General features: G+C 33.4%; 1 protein-coding gene and 1 pseudogene across 7 annotated transcripts in view; one reads left to right on the forward strand and one right to left on the reverse strand.

The window, feature by feature from the left end:
- Window positions 1-17,463, forward strand: part of USP34 (ubiquitin specific peptidase 34) — a 241,112-nt gene that overhangs the window by 127,074 nt on the left and 96,575 nt on the right. For all 7 annotated transcript variants that reach the window (XR_011466043.1, XM_070379396.1, XM_070379401.1 and 4 more), the window contains 7 exons: window positions 4,330-4,412; window positions 8,600-8,754; window positions 10,145-10,258; window positions 11,962-12,061; window positions 12,195-12,354; window positions 15,163-15,289; window positions 15,386-15,533. Coding sequence is in view for 6 of the 7 variants with exons in the window: in XM_070379396.1 (XP_070235497.1) it covers window positions 4,330-4,412; window positions 8,600-8,754; window positions 10,145-10,258; window positions 11,962-12,061; window positions 12,195-12,354; window positions 15,163-15,289; window positions 15,386-15,533 (887 nt within the window). In the remaining variant the exon portion in view is untranslated. The remainder of the gene's footprint in view (window positions 1-4,329; window positions 4,413-8,599; window positions 8,755-10,144; window positions 10,259-11,961; window positions 12,062-12,194; window positions 12,355-15,162; window positions 15,290-15,385; window positions 15,534-17,463) is intronic.
- On the reverse strand, window positions 6,801-7,725 carry LOC102273855 (sentrin-specific protease 8-like; annotated as a pseudogene).

Here is a 17,463-nt window from a genome sequence, read left to right on the forward strand (position 1 = left end):
AATGGAAATGAGTGTGAGTAAACTCCAGGAGTTGGTGATCAATGTGGAGGCCTGGTGTGTTGCGATTCATGGGGTTGCAAAGAGTCGGACACGACTGAGTGAACTGAACTGAATAATATTTAATATTTAATAATATAAATGTTGACTTCTGAAAAAATGTTTTATCATAGAATTAATTTAAACCATTTTCCTTCATTATTATAGTTATATACTAGTATTTATTACGTGAAAATGGAAATTGTTATGGTACAGATGGTTAATATTTTATAATTAAAAATATTGTCTGGATATATTGAAGTGCCTTTGTGTAAGTATTAGTAGAAGTTGATTAGTTGTATAGCTGTGTTTAAAGTTTCTTATAAAGGGAGATTCCTGCATAGATGAAATCATGTAGAATTCAGAAAGCTTCTACTTGTGAGTCAGTGGAAACTGTTATGGAAACCACCATGTCCGTAAATAAGAAAAATATACACAGTATTTATTGAGAAAACATCTTCATAGAAAAGTTTCATGTAGATAACGGATCAGATAGTAGCAGTTTTCAGAAAAGCTATGGGTTTTTAAGGCATGCTTGTTCACCTCCAAAAATGAAATCATGTCCACCTTCTTCCTCCTACCACCCCCCATCAGTTATTTCTCCAAAATTTACTTTGCTTTTCAGTGTACTGCCATCCTCCAGGTCATCTAAAACTTGGGGCCCTTTTTGTATATGTGTATTTCGAATCATGAATAATGGTGGTGGTGGTGATAAAAATAGCCAGTATTCATTGATAGTTGCTATGTGCTGGATACGTTTTAAGTATTAATTTCAAGGTACACAACAACTAATTTGAAGTAGGAACCGTCATTTTAAAAGTTAGAACAGGAACTTTCCTGGCAGTTCAGTGATTAAGACTCTGCGGTTCACAAGTGGACATGCCCACAAACACTGTTCCAGTTCTTTAACCAACCTTTGGATCAATTTTCTTCCCTCAGCCTCCCCCATAATTGTTAATTACTCATGCTTATGAATTGCAGAAGGCATTAATGATACTTTTAGAAAGCACATGGGCCCGAGAATCACACAGATCTGGGTTTAGGTTATGAATCTATTGTTTGACCTTATTTCAGTTACTTAATGCTCTAATTTCTAATTATTTAGTGTATGAGTTTTTTTTTTTAAGAATAAATAAATTAGTAAGCTGTTTCTGGCACATAGTAGGTCATCTATAAATTGTAGTTATGTCACTAAAATAAACTATGGTATATAACAGGCAAGAAACTTGACTCCTACCCTCATTTAGACTCTTCGCTGAATAAAAAATAAATTGTAGTTTATTCTGTCTAGTATTTGGGCCCTCTAAAATCTAAACTCAACTAACCTTTCTTGTTTTGTTGTTCAATGATTTTTTTTCTTTTAGAAATTGTTCTTTATGCTTGTTAAATTATTTCTGAGATATTTCCTTAAATTTATTCTTTTCTGTAACTTGGCTTACAAACTTACCTCTGTAAAGGTGCATTCTCTTTAAATCCTTTAAAAATTCTAAGTATTCTTCATAGTCTGTCCTCTTTCATTTTTTCTTCTTGAAGCAGAGGTAAAGATTATTGCCTTCTGAATCTGTATCTCCATACATTTTCTATAGTAGCCTTAAAATCAACAAGGAGCAGGAGTAAAACCACACTGACCAGCATTTTTAGAAGGCAGAATTCAAATTAACCTGTCAACAAAGAAACATTTAAATTGCAAGAGAGCTCCCATTGGAAACAAAGCCTGTGGGCTTGAAGAGCAGGGACACGAACTTAACAGAGGGGCATCGCAGACTCAGATGAATCATACTCAGAAAGAAAAAGTCCAACATTAAGTGCCAGAAAATGAACACATGTCTGACACTTGGTTATTGACAGCATTGGCAACAGTGAAGTTGCTTACTTTGTTAGTGGAGCCAGAAGTAGAGCCTCATAGCATTGATGCCTGTATTTTTTGTTTTTTGTTTTTTAAAGAAGCATTGCTTATGTGGTACTGTTTGGAGATGAGTATAAGTTTTACACTTTCCTAGGGTATGCCAGAGTATCCTTCCAGTCCTCTAGTCTGCTTTGTTACCTGACATTTTAAGAGAATAAAATCTTAGAAGAGAGAGCTGTCTGGACTAATTTGGCGTAATCCGCTTGTTTCTTCAGGGTGAAAACTGAGTTGTACGTTTGTTGCTCTTTGATAAAGCATACTGGTTTCATAAGTTTGTGGCACATTACTTTCCATTTGTTCAGTGGAGATTATAGTAGGCAAGTTCTAAGATTTTTACATAGGACAAAAAGATTCTTGTTGCATTAAAGATAACATTTCATTTAATAAATGGACATAGTATATATTCCTTGAATACAGTTGCCTCTAGAGAAAACCCTGTGCCAACATTTAGGCTATAAAGAGATTAATTTTTTTAAGGTGGCAGTTTTTCACTAGAGTTTTATGCCTGTGGTGAGACTGTTTTTGTCCTGTATTTTCTGTAATATTGGGAGCCATGGACAAGCCCAGGAGAGTTTATCAGTATTGATAACACTTTTGGTTTGCATCCCAGGAAATTTCCTGGCTGGTGATTTCATCAGCCAGTGGGATTCTAACAGAGCAGGCAAGAGTCCTTTGAAATGTGGAGCCAGTGGCACTACGGTGAAAGTGGAAGAAAGAAGGACAAAGGGACTTGTCCCTACCTTCTAAGGTTATAGGTCCCTTTACTCTCAGGGAAGGAAGTATTCAGAAAGTAAAGGCACTTTGTAAAGGACAAGGCATTATTCCTCTTTTATTCCCCATCCTCAGGCTCAGATAAGTGTAGTAATTTACTTAAAATCGCAGAACTGATGTATGATAGAACTCGTATTTGAACTTATACTCCAAAGTCTCTGCTACAAAATCTGCCCTATTGGTAAAAGGATGAAAACTGTTAAGAGAAGGTCTTGAATTTAATCTGAATAGTGTTCTAGTCTGTGAGTTGCTTACGGTATTCCACCCCACCACACCCCCAATTCCCAGCCAGCTTGACACAAGTACTTTGAACTTCAGAAAGGACACTGCAACAATAATGAAGCAAATATTATCTTTACTTTGCCAGTGTTAATATGAGACAGTAAAGAAAAATTAAGATATATCAAGCAAACTCAATCTGTAGGAAAGCTTAACTTTAAACTTCAGTAGCAAATCTAGTGTAATTTTTGAAACCAGCTAACTTTAGGAAGCTTTTAGAATTTTGCACCTGCTTACGGATATTTAGAAATTGAATTAAGAGACTCTATCTGCAAACTGGGATATAGATCATAGTTCAGAGTGGCTGCTCTCTTTTGTTGGCATGGTAATTTGGGCAATTCATCCCCAGCCAGCCTTTTGAGTTGTAACATAAAAACTCTTCATTGATTCAGTCTCGTTGATTCAGGTGCTTGTGGGAACTAGAATGTTGTGATATCACAGTCACAGTTCAGTGTGCAGTGTACAGAGCTGCTACAGGAATCCTAAAATGCAAATCTGATCACTACCCCTTTTCTTTTGCCAGCATCCTTCACCAGATAAGTGACTTTCTTATCTGTCCATAACAGTATCAAACTCTTCTGACATTCAGGCTCACAGCAGTTTGGCCCCTGCTTCCCTCTTCAGACCCATCTCCTACCTTTCCTGTACCACAGACCAACACTTGATTCTTCAAATGCTTTCCTTTGCAAATGCTGACAGATTCCCAGAGAACCATGTGAAATTACCTACTTAACAAGCTTTCAAAGCAATTTTTACATTATACATTGAATTTTGTACATATGAATTACAGTTACTTAGATTTGAAATAACATTCAGAAATGCTTATTTTGTATCAAAATAAAATGATACAATTTTATTTATTTATAATTTATTATCAAAATAAATGCTTATTTTGTTTTCTTCATGAATTGTATTTATGGAAATGATATATCATTAACATTTCTTGTTTAAGGAATATAGTATTATCCCTGGAGGGACAGTGACAGTGAAACATGGACTTTCTAGATGGAAATGTATTAAATATTAAAATTAATGTACATACTGCATAACTTTAACATTTCTTCTACTGTTGTTCTTACCTACTTATCTAATTTGAAAGTTTGTGTTCTAATAATTTGTAGAGTTTTATAATATTAAATAATTCTTTCCTGTAACATTTGGCTTTGGCCATTTTTTGTGTGTGTAGCTAAAGATATAATTTGAAATATTTAATAATTGAGTTCTTAAATGGAATTTTATTTATTTGGTACAATTTAAGATTAGGACCATTAGATCTTTAAAAATAATTAAGATATAAGGTCTCTCAGCTAATTATTTTAACGGTTTTTTAACTGCAGGTACAGCCATAGTGCCGAAGTTCAGGTGCGACTTCAGTTCTTAACTTGTGTCTTTTCCACTCTGGGATCACCTGATCATTTCAGTAAGTTTTTTAATCAACATTTTAATAAGTTTTTAGATCTTCATTGATTCTTGAAAGAGTCCAATTAAATGTACTCATGCCTTTAGATTTCTGTGGTGATCAAATTATTCTCAGTACTAAACGTCCTATCTGTGTATGGCAATAGCAGCTTGTCCCTGACATGTTCTTGTTTCAATCTCTGAATGTGTCGGTTTCTTAATGAATGAATGACTCATTGCATGAACAAAATATTTGGCATAGGTGAACATATCATGTTAGAGTGACTGTAGTTTTCTTTTTTTTAACCTTTGGTTAATAGAATATTCCTTTCACTCCAGTTGGAAACAGCCACTGTCTGTATATTATATCAGGGCTAATCTTATCCCATATTTGTTGACTTCATAGGTGACAGAAATTTGGAGACACATTTAATTTAGATGAATCTCAAACTCAATTTCATTAATAATTAATCTTAAAAAACAGAGAAATTGGTCTGGTATATTAAGAGTGTGGACCATTTCTAAATCCACATGCAAGATATCCTCTCAAGAAGGGAGGAAGGTTGATTTCTTTCAGCCAGAGCACCTTTCCTCTTGCTGCTGCTGCTGCTGTGTTGCTTCAGTCGTGTCCGACTCTGTGCGACCCCATAGACGACAGCCCACCAGGCTCCGCTGTCCCTGGGATTCTCCAGGCAAGAACACTGGAGTGGGTTGCCATTTCCTTCTCCAATGCATGAAAATGAAAACTGAAAGTGAAGTCGCTCAGTCGTGTCTGACTCTTTGCGACCCCATGGACTACAGCCTACCAGGCTCCTCCATCCATGGGATTTTCCAGGCAAGAGTACTGGATTGGGGTGCCATTGCCTTCTCCTCTTGCTAGACTGACTTATTTTCTTTCACGCTCCACATGCCTTGTTTTCTGTATGTCTGTGTCAACAACCTCATTTATTAGAAGGACATTCTTTTTTTTTAGCTATGGTTAATGTCAAACTGCTGGGTGAGTATGTTGCTAGCTTGAGAGATGTCTTCATGACTCTTAAGTCCATATCTGTGCTTGAGGTATGCCATGTGTTTATTTTACTGTTTGAGTCTGTAATTTCTTTTAAGTCAAGGTGTTTGTAACGAATGCCACAAACATTATGTTACCAGTAGATTACAAAATGAAGGCACCTGTTTTTGATAGGAAACCCCTGTTTCATGTTAGTAGGTCATTTATTACACCCATTATCATTCAGGATATACAAGAAATAATATAAAATATTTAAAAATCTTTATACATGGAGAAATCAAACGCAAACAAATATTTTCAGTATAAATAATTTCACATGACCATTGTTTCCTGTTTGTTGAATATAGATTTTCATTGGAAAAAGTTAATCATTTTTTTCAGTATTTGAATAACGAGTTATTTATTTTGCTGCTCCTTTTCCATTAAACATAGAATATGTTCTTTTTGTGTGGGCTTTCAATAGCTACTGCACATTTAGAATCATGTTTGAACTTATCCCACATCATAATTGTACTTCTCTAACTGTTACAGTTTCTTTGAAGTATAATATAGTTACTCGAAAGTTACAGTTTTAAAAAAGATTCTTACCTATCTTCATTTATCTCTTCTTAACTACTTACTGTATTTAAGTTATACACTAAATGTTGTTCCTAGTGTTTTTATGTTGGCTCTTGGGCACAGATTCTTAGAATGAATAAGACATACATTAACTATTTCTATGAGAAACTGATTGGATACATTTGTATACATTTTTCGCCTCAATCTCTTAGACTGATACTGCTACTAGGTAAATATTTTCTCATGTGGTTTTGGATCTCATCTACTTTTTGGAGTAGGGGGAGGGTTGCGAGTGGTTTCTTTTTTTTTTTTTTTTTGAAGGAATAATACTTCTTTTTATTCTTGGTTCCACATTTCAAAAATTTCATTATCTGCATTTTGAATTAAGTGAAAGAGTTGAGAAAGGTCACTTTTTTCCTTTATATCTCAAACCAACTTTTAGTAAGTTTCAGATACAAAACAAGAGGTATACCACATTTATTTTAACAACATTATTTACTATTCCCTCTCAAAGTGTTCTAGGAATCAGTGGGCGACTATAGGCTAACACCATCTTGATAATATCAAGTATTGGCAGAGCTTGTAGCAGGGAAAGCCTTTGCTTGTTGAATGGAAGAGGTATCATAGAACTGAGTAACTGATAATATTTGATCTTACATTTAGTTGTGACTTGATCTGCTTGTAGCCAGTTGATCTTTTGGAATATGTGGACTGTGCAATAAGTTTTTGGTTCTTCTATGATTTTCTTCTTGCTTCTAGATTTCACATATTCTTAATTTGTTTTACAATCAGTCTTTTTTCTTTGGAATAAACCAGTGTGGATAAGGGAGACCAAAAGGGAATTAATAAGTGTTATGATTGGTTAAGATTGGTTTTAAGGTTTTGGTGCATATTTTGAAGACATTTTCACAGAACATATATTGCTCTAAAGTTAGGGTTAAAGCAAAACTTCCCATTAGGAGAATGCAGAGGATAACATTCTCTCAGGAGAAAGCAAGCATCCGAAGATTTCCTCTCCCAGGCATCTTCCCTCAGACACTGAGACTACAGCCATCCAATACATGGGGACAGGCAGAAAGAGGAGACTTCAAAAGTCAACTATATTTCAACAGCTAAATTTTGGCAGGTCTGGCAATGAGATCCTTCCATTTTTCTCTATTCTTTATGATGTATGTAAGAGTGAGTAGCTGCAATAGTGATTCTGGCTGTCGTCTAAAGTAGTTCTGACACAGGCCTCAGTGTTACATATCATGTATATCCCAAGTTATAGCTGTTTTGTTGAGCGCTTTCTCTTCCACAGAGGCTAGTTTGTTTCCTTTTCTGCCTGAGAGAGCCTCTAATTTCTTTGTTGCCTGCTTTGGGTGGAATTAATTGCTACTACCATAAGAATCATAATGAAAAAAGCCATTTTTATCTTAGAGATAAACCAACAGGCTCCAATGGATTCCCCTAGCTGTGTGGTTGGAATTATCATTGATGGCTAAAAATAATAACTCTTTATTGGAGAGGTCCAAGGGTTCAGGCAACATGGTGATCTCTGCTGGGTTGCCAGCGTACTTGATAAACTGAGTGACTTCAGGGCTAGTGAAGAAGACACGGTCAGAGCAGTCATGAAACTGACTATTGGCAAAGTACTCAAAGGCAAACATATGAACGTTGAGCCAACTTGGAGGATCCAGTATGAGACAAATTACTGCCACAGTAGACTGTCCATGTAACTCAAGACGACTGGGTCCATCTTGTACCGACCAGGGCTGCTCAGAAATTCCAGAAGCTGCTTTGGACCTCACCACCCCAACCAGCCTCCAAGCAGCTCCATACTGGCCGGAAAAAGGATGGGGGTGGTGGTTACTTAAGATTCTGTCATCTTCTCAGTGCCTTCTGATTCTGGGGAATAAGCCCATGCTCTTGAATCTCTTATGGTATACTTTAGAAATCCCTGTGATAATTTTATTCTACCCTTTTGTATTGTCTCACTTATCAGACTTGTGATTGCCCTAATGCCTTTTCTTTGATTCTGAATAGTTCTGATTCCTTCTGACACACTTTAGAATTATCTAATACTTGGGTCGAAGTTTTAATACCATACAGATTCTGTCTGATTTCAGTGGCTTCTTAGCTAATTGTTACCTGTGATGTGTTGCTGTTCTGTTTTAGGTAGTAAGTTCCTTTTTGTTTTATTAATTGTAAGGATCCCTTTTTTCATAGTTTACAAACATGATGCTTATTGGCATTTATTGTTTATCTCCTATGTGCATAGAATTAGCTGTGAATATGGTATCCACTGTATTCTTTACCCTTAAACCTTAGAACTGACTTAACTTTTTGGGGATTACTTTCTTTTAATCATGTTTGCTATAATACAATGATTGTTCATGTCTTAAAGAAAATGAGTTTCCAGAACAAATGTCTCTTCTAGGATACTATCCCATATAAGTCTTGTTTTTTAAGATGATTTATCTTTGGAGTATATTTAACTACATTTGAAAGCATAAATTATATGAAGTCTCCTACGAAACAATTTTTATAAATTGCTATGAAATATCTCCTTTGTTTTTCTGTATGTATTGGTGCTTCTGGTATATTTAATTAGGATGAAAATGTTGCATGTACCAGGATTTAAAATTTGTAATTTTATCTAGGGTTAAGTTTGGAGCAAGTTGATATTTTATGGCATTGTTTAGTAGAAGATTCTGAGTGTTACGATGATGCACTCCATTGGTTTTTAAATCAAGTTCGAAGTAAAGATCAACATGCTATGGGAATGGAAACCTACAAACATCTTTTCCTGGAGAAGGTAATTTTATTTCTTGACTATTTGTATTGTTTTTCTGTATTTCCTTTTTCGCTCTTGAAATGTAAACTGTAAATGTTCATTTTTTCCTCTTGAAATATTTTAATTTAAAAAAAAGTTTTTAATATTTATTTTGGTTGGGTCTTCATTGCTGCCTGGGGCTTTCTCTCATGATGAGCGGGGCTTACTCTCCAGGTCCAGTGCCAGGGCTTCTCATTGCAGGGGTTTCTTTTGTTGCAAAGCATGTGTAGCCATGTGGGCTCAGTTGCCTCCTGGCATGTGGAATCTTCCTAAGTCAGGAATCGAATCTGTTGCATTGCAAGGCAGATTCTTAACCCCTGGACCACCAAAGAAGCCCTGGAATTCTTTTTAAAAAAGATAAATATACTGCTTATCTGCAGTCCTTGTATAATATTTGCCACTTAGATGTTGCTTTAGTTTTGTGCTCTACAGTGTTTGTATATCTAAATGAATACTTAGTTTTGATTTACAAAAATGTTATGTTCCTTAGCTAAAGTACTTAAACAGTAAGTGTAACTCTTGGTGAACAGTAATAAGAGATGTGTGTGGGGTTTTGTTATATATTTTTTAAAATCATTAGTAACATGTTTCAATTTTTGAGGGGTGGTGCCACACCTACTAGTGTGGGAGCCCTATTCTGCAATTTTTAATTAAATGGTATGGTTTTTAGCTAGTCTTCTGGCAGATATAAACTAATGTTCAGATTTGTTGGTTTCTTGGGGGGAGGGCATTGTAGGAAGGGCTGTTATGATATTAAAGATACACATTATCCAATTTTTATTTTTATTTATAAGATGCTGCATTTGGTTCAGTAGATAATTTTCCATTTAGATTTTAAAACTTTGATAATAAAGCAATACACTTTATTTGTTATATGCTGATTTTTGAGATTATAAAGGCTCTAGAAAGTCTGTGGTAGACTTGAGTTCATATGAATGAGTTTTGGTAATAGAAACTAAATCACTTAAATCACTTAATAGATTCAAGACAAAGCTACAAACAGGTCTTCAGTTATCTTAATTTCAAGCTCTGACTTATACAAAAACTGTGTATCTGTATGTTGTAAATGTGTCTGGTGTAACTATATAATAACTAATAAAATTTATAAATTTCCTCTGGTTTGGGTCTATAATACATCTCAAAAATGGAAGCACGTATCAGCAGGTTTCAGTTACATCATGATTAAAATTTTTTATGAAATTATTTTGTTATCACTAAAAATCTCAGATACTACATTTTCCTCTTCAGTGTTTTCAGTAAAACTAGGTTTGTTAACTTAAATGTGTTACTTTAAATCTAATAAAATGAAATCTGCTAAATTAATTATCACACCTAAACTACCTTGACAGCTTTTTTTTTTTTTTTTTTTAAGATGCCCCAGCTAAAACCTGAAACAATTAGCATGACTGGCTTAAACCTGTTTCAGCATCTCTGTAACTTGGCTCGACTGGCTACCAGTGCCTATGATGGTGGTTCAAACTCTGAGGTATGAATTGAGATTTGTCCTTTTATTGGGTCAGCTTGTGGAATTTCTTTTGTTCATCAAATTAGATTACTACCAAGCATTGAATTTACTGACTCTGCAGACTTTTATTTTGAAGTCTTAAGCTTTATCTTCTGGGTTTTAAAAGTTCTATAAAGCAAACATGGTAATTTTTATTACTGAAAATAATCTTTGTTGTGAATAATGGAAACTTGTGATACACACTTCAAGCTGTGAAACAAGTCACAAAGATGTAATGTCCACATAGGGAATATAATCAATAATATTGTAACAACTTCATATGGTGCTGATGGTAATTGATTTTATTTACAGTAATCTTTTCATAATGTATAAAAATATTGCATCACTGTTCTGTATACCTGAAACTAATAGAATATTGTATGTTAGTATAACTGAAGTAATATAATTTACTGTATGTTCCTTGGTTAATAAAGGATTTTGCTGAGTAGAAGTTTGATTAATCTAAAATCTGTTTTTCAGGCCATTTTTGTGGCCAAACTTTCAGTTGCTCTTGGGCAACTTCAGAGTTCTATCAATAACTTCGCTTCTGGAATGGAATATACCTAAATCATTAGTGACCATGAGGCATGATCAGTTCATTAGCTGAAGACTGTCACAGATTGCTAGTCTTATTTCTGGCTTTTATTTGGCTAGGTTGGATGACTGCGAGTTTTTGTTGAATGCATTATATATTCCTAGGCTCACCTAACATAGACTGTTGTTTGAAAGTCTTGCTTATTGGACATTTCAGTTTATTAATGATAGCTCTGATTCATGCCATCTGCACTCCACTTATATTTTTCATTAATTTTCTTTAGAGATTGAGTTGTGTTATAGAGAGAAAAATAAACTGTTGTAAAATCTATGTGGTAAAGATAACTGTAATTGTATTTAGAGCAAGCAGTTGTATATTGCTTTCATAGTATCTTCCTACCTTCTTTCCTTGTTTGAATAGTGTTGGTTTACTTATTTTTATTTTTAATGTTTTGGTTCAAGCTCTTACTTTGATAGCACTATGATAAGTTTCAATTTGGTGATTTCATACAGTTGGACAGATCTGATTTACCTAAAAGGTCACACTCTAATTTTGAGATAATACTGCTTTTTAAGTAGATGCCATGAACACTAAAGCTATTCTGTCACTTATCAGAAGGTTATCTTTTCTTCACCCTAGTTACAGTTTTTGAGAACTTCCACTGTTCACTTTTTCTATAATTTTCAGTGAAAACATTTTTTTTTCATCTCAGAGTTTAAGTCATAAGTTTAATTATCAGTTTCAGTTAGTGAATCTTTTTAATTTTCTGTGAATGCCTGAAATCAGTGACTTTCAGAATAAGTTGGATGAAAGCATGTTACGTTAACATGTTACGCTAATAATTATGTCAGTTATTATTCCTTTGTAGCATGTTTTGAGGACTTTTTCTCACTGTGTAGTCATAACTTATGAGTTAAATGTTGTACACATACATAGATGATTCGTAAGTAGGTATTTTTATAACTAGTACAGGTATATTTCAGAAAGTGAAGAAATTTTCAAGGTTTTTATCATTAGGAATTGCCTTTTAAATACTTTATAAAATATTAAAGCTCTGATAATTGAATGCCTTTTAAATTTGTAACTTTGGTCTTTAATTAAACATTGTTTTACAATTAACATTTATAGATGGCATATTTTTGCTTCTTAGCTTTGTGGTATGGACCAATTTTGGGGCATTGCTTTAAGAGCACAATCTGGTGATGTCAGTCGAGCAGCTATCCAGTATATTAACTCCTATTATATTAATGGTGAGTGATTTGAATTACTGTCTGGTAGGTAATTTTTATGTAAGTATTTTTCTTATCTATAATTCATTTTCTTTAATACAGCTAAATAAGAATATAAGGTTGATAATACATATCTAAACATCTGACTTTTTAGGTAAAACGGGTTTGGAGAAGGAGCAAGAATTTATTAGTAAGTGTATGGAGAGTCTTATGATAGCTTCTAGCAGTCTTGAACAGGAATCACACTCAAGTCTCACTGTTATAGAAAGAGGACTTCTTATGCTGAAGACACATCTGGAAGCATTTAGGAGAAGGTAATTTTTTAAAACCACATTATTAGAATGAATTTTAGGCTTTTTAAAAAAATAGCTGATATGTCCTAAAGTATTCTTAAAACTAAAGGTTTTCTTGGGGGCAGCTAGAAAACATAACTTACCAAAAGTGAAGAGTTAATAATGGAAGTAATTTTTATTCATGATATGTACCATTTCATCGTGGAATCAGCAATATAGGTTCCTGGTAAATACTGCAGAGCTTTAAATATCATAAGACTCTGAGAAGACGTGCATGAATAAAAATCTCTAGACAGAATTCCATCTCTAAGAAAGTATTACTATGATTGAAACGGCAGAACACCACTACCAAAAAAGTTTTCACTAAAACTCTCACCAAGAACATCAGATAATCTCTCATAGTTGAATCAAGTTGAGTCATTTGTTTCATTTGCTGTTTTTTTTTCTTCCTGGACTAGGAGACAGTATTTTAATTTTGAATTTCCATTTACCATGGAAACATGATCAAAAAATTCTGTGTTAATGAATATCTATATAATTAATTTAGACATACCCTGTGTAATACAGAAATAAAGCAAATTAACATTTATGAATATATCGACTGAATTAAAAGGTGAGTAGATAGTTTTAATTAAGAAATTGTTTGTTAAAAATCATGAGTAAATGTAAAAGTACAAAGAACTGTTGAACAAAATTGTTAAAACTTATTTCAACTTCCAAGCTCAGTTTGATAATGAAACCTATACCATTTATATATATTGACCTTTGTTTAAAATGTCAGAAGATACTGAATAAAGATTTTCTACACATTCCTTATAAATAACATGGCTCTGTGATTTAAAACATTTAGGCTTTGCAAAATTCCTTATTTTGATTACGATTGTAAATTGTAGAAATTCTACTTAAATAATTCCTTGTGTTTTTAAAGAATGTGTAAGGGAAGTCTTGAGTCTTTTTCAACAGAAACTTCACACTGCCTCATAATTTTTATCACTTTAAAAGCTAACAATAAAAAAGCAAATGTGGTATGTCTTATTCAAATTAATAAAAAATTAATACATACTCATTATAAAATTCAGATATTACACTAAGATAATACTAAAGAAAATCAGAGTCTGTATAATCTACCCTTTCCTATCAGATATTTATTGTTAATGATAACAGTACATGGTCTTCTAAAATTTTCTCTGTGCTGCAGGGTCTACAAACAGCAAACCAAAACAGTCCTGTTGGTTCAAGCCCTCAGTCCTCATATAGCGTTAACCCATGTTTTTAAAATAGGTGCTTATTTAAAAGTCTTTTAAAACAAATTTTTCCTAGGATTCCAGTGGTGCATTTTATCAGTTTAATGAATTTTAGTTCAAAAGTTCCTTCTCAGGTGTACAAACTTTTTCAAACTGAAGAAAATTGATTATTATAATATCCTTAATAGAAACCTTTGTATTTGTTTATGTTTTCCTCTAAAAGTTAATGTTGGTGCTAAATAATATACTTTTTGGGTGGCAAGTAAAGAATCTAGGAAACAATTGAACATTCAAAAACTGAGAGCTGGTTTTAAAAAATTATATAGGAATTTTCAAGCAAATCCTTGTATAGTATCATACAGTTTCAGGTGCTTAATGTGCTTAGTGCTACTCCTAATTAAAAATTGCCTAACATTTATAAAATGAAAACATAAAGTAATTATTATGTTTATTCTTTATATTAAAAGAATAATTAAAAATGTTGTTTTAAAAGATTGCTGTTTCTAATTTAAAATTGCCTAAACATTTATAAAATGAAAATATAAAGTAATTATTGCACTTATATATTCCTTATAATTAAAAGAGTAAATAAAAATGTCTTTTTCAAAGGATTTTCTTTTTAAAAAGAGATAAGGTTATAATCTTAACAGTGGTTCTCAACCAGAAATGATTTTGTTTCTCTGGGAACATTAGGTAATTCCTGGAGACATTTTTGATTATCACAGCTTAAGGGAGAAGGCAATGTTATTGGCATATAGTAGGTAGAAGATTGCCAGACATTGCTAGTACACCAGATAACCCCCTCATTACTTAAGAATTATCAGGCTCCAAAAGATTGATTACTCTTTTGCTCATAGAAGGTGAACATTGGATCACATCTTGGAAATCAAGTACATTTATTTGCTTACTTGCCCTTTTATTCCAGAATTGCTGATTAGTTTAGACATTGATTTTTTTTTTTTCCTTAAATACATTGAGGTACCCTGGATCCTGTGTTCAACTGAAAATCAGTTAGAAAATTAATATTTAGTGTCATGCTTAATTGCCTGTCTCCTTTGATATATTAATCTTTATTATTCATTTTATGTTTTTAGCAGTCATGGAATCCGCTCTCAAAGTTGTTAGGCTGGTTAACATATATTTACTGCAATACAGTTCTCTCTTTGAAAAATCTTTCCTAATACCTTTTGTCTTCCTTTGAAAATAGGATTGACAGCTTGCTGTTTCACTTACCGGATTAATTTGTTTCTTTAAATTCCTCCTGTCTGCTACTCCCCAGTCCTCCCTCCCTCTTGTTAAAAAAAAAACAAAAAACAAAAAAAAAACCCTATAATATTCTTAATGGGCCTTTTTTTTTTTTTTGGTAATTTTTCTTGGAAACTAATTTTTAAGGCACTCAACTATATTTACACATTTGAGTTTGATTCATTATCATGAATCCAAACTTAAATTTAATGTTGTAGAATAAACTGTAGTGTTTTGGACCCTTTTGTGGGCTCTTTCATTTTGTAAAATAGCGAAAACTTCTGTAACATTAAAATAGTTTAAAATGATACCCTTCCTCGATGTGGTTTTTGTGTTCTAGGTTTGCATATCATCTCAGACAGTGGCAAATTGAAGGCACGGGCATTAGTAGTCATTTGAAAGCACTGAGTGACAAACAGTCCCTGCCGCTAAGGGTTGTTTGCCAGCCAGCTGGACTTCCTGATAAGGTAGTTACATAGTTTTAGTTTCCAAATTAATAACATTTCCCAGTTCAAATATATGTTCTTTTTGTATTTTTAAATTGGTTGCATCTCATGTTTCAGATGACTATTGAAATGTATCCTAGTGACCAGGTAGCAGATCTTAGGGCTGAAGTAACTCATTGGTATGAAAATTTACAGAAAGAACAAATAAATCAACAAGCTCAGCTTCAGGAGTTTGGTCAAAGCAGCCGAAAAGGAGAGTTTCCTGGTAAGTCCATCAGTTCAAATTTTTCTATTTTCTAGGTTCTATCATATATTGACTTCAAACCTTTACTTCTTTAAGTAAAGACTATGAGCCGTGTTCATGACTCCTCCCCTCCCACCCTAGGTATGGTGCCATCAATTCTTAGGCAAGAGTTAATAGTTATCTTTTTCATTTTTTTTAAAAGATGTTATTTGCAAACACTTGTACTCATTATTCTCAAAAAAAAAAAAAAATCTGCTTTTGTAGGTTATTTGATAAGCAGCGTGGGAATTAATAAGTTTGTGTCCATACACCACCTAGAATCCAACTTTAAAAGTGAAAGTGTTAGTCACTTTAAGTAGTGTCTGACTCTTTGCAACTCCATGGACTGTAGCCTGCCAGGCTCCTCTGTCCTTGGGATTTTCCAGGCAAGAATACTGGAGTGGGTTGCTTCTCTAAGTACCCAGTTTTACTCAGTAGTTTTTTGGTTTTTTTTTTTTTTGCTATTTTGATATATTTTTTGAAGCGTATGAAAACAATACATCATTGAGTTCCCACCTATGCATCTCTCCTTTCCTCAAAAAAAGTATCATATTAAGAAATTTTCATGTGAGCCTGAAAGGCGTATTTGATTACTCCCTTTTAGTGTCTTTACATAGCACATAAAATAGGGGCTATTCAGAGGAGCAACCAGAAAAGCTGTTACGTTTTACTTACAGGTTAAAGGTCTGAATGATAATAGGCTAAATACATATTTTAAAATGCCTACCTGGTAATGTCACTTTGATTGATAACATTAGTGGAAGAAAATCTTGAAGTTTTAAAAGCTGCTTTTTAAGACTTATAACCTGCCTGTGAGCAGATAATTCTTTTGTCTCTTTTAGTAAGGAGCCAACAGTTTTACTACACTGTGCTTAAGATGAAATCATATGTACATTTTAAATATATTAGAAATCTTAAACTGTTTTTAAATAATTAGTGAGTATTCTTGATAGAGGAGTAGATGTTGAAAATCTCCCTTCTAATCCTATCTCTGAATCTCCCCATTTCCCTTCTCCTGAGGCAGATTTTCTTAGATATTTTTCAAGAGATAACAAGATATTTATTGACCCTTGAGTTATATGGGGGTTAGGGACACCAACCCTCTGCACAATCAAAAATCCATGTATAACTTATGATTGGCTCTTCATACCCACTGTTCTTTCATATCCATAGTTCTGCATCTGTGGATTCCATCAGCTGAGAATCAGGTAGTACTCTAGAATTTACTGTTGAAAAAAGCCTGCATATAAATGGATCTGCACAGTTCAAACCTTTGTTGTTCAGGTGTCAGCTGTGTACTTAAAACACAAGTATAGTAGCATTCAGTTTATACTCTTCTATCCCTTGTTCATTGTGCTTATTATCTTAGAGAACATTCCATATAGTTAAATATAGAAAGTTACCTCATTCTTTTCAAGATCTATATTGTCTGTAGTATGGTGGTACCATGATTTATTTTACCTATTCTCTATTAAGGGATATTTAAGTAGTTTCTTTTCTTTTGATTTTATAGTGTTATACAGAGTATTCTTAATACATACATTATCTCACAGGAGTTGGCTAAATATCTAGTTATGGAATTTTCAGATCAAAAAGTATATTTTTGTTACATTGCAATGTATATAAAGAGAGTATGAAATGAGTAATAATAAAATGAACCACCAGTGCACCTACCACCAAGAATAAGGGCTAGAACATTATTAGAAGCTAGTTGTGTGTCCCTCCCTGATATCATCATTTCCTCTTCCCCTTAACACTATCTTGATTTTTTTTTTAATATTCTTTATAGCTTTACCTCCAGTGTATCTTTTCCTAAAGGATGTATTTAGTTCTGTGAAACATAAGCACAGAGAAACTTGATGGATTAAGGAAAAGGGAGTATGTTCTTGTTAGGCAAAGGGTCACAGAAAAT

Source organism: Bos mutus, chromosome 11 (genome assembly GCF_027580195.1).
Source record: "Bos mutus isolate GX-2022 chromosome 11, NWIPB_WYAK_1.1, whole genome shotgun sequence".
Lineage (NCBI taxonomy): Eukaryota > Metazoa > Chordata > Mammalia > Artiodactyla > Bovidae > Bos > Bos mutus.